At 51.5% G+C, this 2,328-nt stretch overlaps 1 protein-coding gene across 1 annotated transcript; it reads left to right on the forward strand.

Annotated features, from left to right (window-relative positions):
- Positions 1–297: 297 nt before the first annotated feature.
- On the forward strand, positions 298–1,854 carry LOC130107013 (zinc finger protein PLAGL2-like). The gene has a single exon (XM_056273400.1). It carries the CDS (start codon positions 321–323, stop codon positions 1,647–1,649), a length of 1,329 nt encoding a protein of 442 aa, XP_056129375.1. The 5' UTR covers positions 298–320; the 3' UTR covers positions 1,650–1,854.
- Positions 1,855–2,328: the final 474 nt, after the last annotated feature.

Genomic DNA, 2,328 nt, shown 5'->3' on the forward strand with positions numbered 1-2,328 from the left:
AACACACAAACACACTCTGACTCTTCACCGCCACAGCCCTTTGGGGGTTGCTATGGCAGCTGCTGTCACAGAAACCAAGCACCAGACACAAACTTGCCCAAATAACGCAGAAGAAACCAATAGTCATTACCAAAAGAGACAAACATTCAACAAAGAGCACTTGGCATTAATCCCATCAATCTGAATCAACCAAACAGCTAGAGGTCTCCAGGCGAATGGTCAGCTCCTAAGTATATCCCCATGAGTCTTTGCTGGATCTGCTCAGGCTCCTGGCCAGAGTTCCTGTGCACCAGAAGAGCCAGTGCTGTTCCCACTGCTAGATGATGTTCCAACAGCAGGGCCCTCTAAAAAGCCAGGTCCAGGAAAGCCATCAGGCCAACAGGCAGCTCTTCCAGTGCCAGGAGTGTGGGAAGCAGTACAACACTCAGCTGGGTTACAGACGCCACTTGGTGTCAGCCCACAGCTCTGCAGCAGTACTGCCCTCTCCGGAGGGGGCGCCATCTCTCCTGGAGCACTTGGGCAGCCACAATGACAGGCCTCCTCCCCCAGAAGGTAATGCAAATGTTTCTGTGCCTGTGCGTGAAAGGAAGTACTCATGCGAGCGCTGTGACCGGCGTTTCTACACCCGCAAGGATGTGCGGCGTCATGCAGTGGTGCACACAGGTCGTCGCGACTTCCTGTGCCCACGCTGTGCGCAGCGTTTTGGCCGCAGAGACCATCTGACACGCCACCTGAAGAAGAGCCATGCCCAGGAAGCAGGGCTGACGCCAAACAGCATGACCAGCACGGCTGTGGCCAACCTGACTCCCGCCACCCCATGTCCAGTGAAGGAGGAGCCCAGCCCAGTGAGCTGTGACACAGGCTCAACACTCAAAGAGCCTTCAGAGACCTTCTCCATGGACATGTACAATTCCTACAACATGGCCAATTCTGTTCCAGGAATGGGCCACCATCATGGCTTTATGCAGGGCTCATTGTCATCAGGCATGGCTGTGGGCCGCCACATGCCTTCTCCTTCCCCCCACCCCCATCACCTGCAGCCACCACCACAACAACAGCAGCACCTCCATGGGCAGCAACAGCATCCTTACAACAACATGCCCAGATACCAACATGGATCTACCTCATATACCCGCACTGATGTGGAGAGTTTCCTTCTAGACCTGCAGAGTGGCCTTCCACCCCACCCCAGTGCAGCCCCTTCCTCTTCCTCATCTGCTGCATCCCCTCAGAGGGATGCTTTGCCTGAAGTTCAAGGTGTGACAGAGATGGGGGCTGGCGACACCAACCTACTCTCTAGGAGCCCTTCTCTTTCCTCAGCTGAGCTGTCCTGTGCCACTAACATGGACCTGGGTCCTCTGCTTGGCTTCCTCCCTTTCAGCCTACCCCCCTATAGCACTCACATGGGGATGGGAGGGTTAGTGATGGGATATCCATCTACCTCCACCTCAACTGTCTCCTCCCCATCCTCTTCCACTGGTCTGTCCTTCCAGGCTCCAGGTCCTTTCACCCTCCTTCAGCCTCCCCAGCCTCAGGTACCCCAGGGCCCTGGAGCCCATAACCACAGCCAGCTACCTCAGGGGTACAGTAGTTCCGCTATGAACACTTCCACTTCCCTACCTCGCTACTACCAGACCTTTCAGCAATAAGTTGCTTGATCCCTGGCACTTGAAAATGATTACAATAGAAACCTAGTGTGGCACAGGAGGAGCATAAATCATTGACAGCCGCAGGCTTCAGATACGGTCATCTGATGTGTCTAAAAGAGGGAAAATTGGAATGGTGTGTTCTATTTTGAAACAAAAAACATGCTAATTTAGCCTTTTGGTGTTAGTCTTTAGTTTTTAGCTAAACACAACAAATCACCTCATCAGTATTACCTCATTTAAAAAGGAATGTTTGTAAGAGGGAAGAGAGCTTAGACAACTTTTCAGTGCAGCCAAAATGGAGTGGTTCCTTGAGTAAAAGCTGTTACATACGATGGTTGCACATATCGAAAGAGAGTGGACGCTGGTGCAGCACAACCCCACGAATTGATAACGATTTAGAACAAGTGTTCTGGTAAATACTAACAGCCTAGGAAGATATTGCTTTCATGTTACAGTAGATGTCAGGTGTCAAAGTACCTGCGAACTCTTAGCTCATCAGATCCCTCACACCCCAAATGAACTAGCGGAGATGGAGAAGTGTCATGCTGAATTTGTGGACTTATTCCTTTATAGAGCTGCCAAGAAGATATTGGCTGTAATGTAATTCACTAGAGTACACAGATCCAGGGGGGTGGTCTTGGTAGACCAGCTTCAGGTAGGCTGTTTTCTCCAGTACAGT

The sequence above is a fragment of the Lampris incognitus genome, chromosome 2 (assembly GCF_029633865.1).
Source record: "Lampris incognitus isolate fLamInc1 chromosome 2, fLamInc1.hap2, whole genome shotgun sequence".
NCBI lineage: Eukaryota > Metazoa > Chordata > Actinopteri > Lampriformes > Lampridae > Lampris > Lampris incognitus.

Excerpts from the sequence above, each read along its gene's own strand:
- LOC130107013 (XM_056273400.1), top strand. The coding sequence starts at position 321 with ATGATGTTCCAACAGCAGGGCCCTCTAAAAAGCCAGGTCCAGGAAAGC.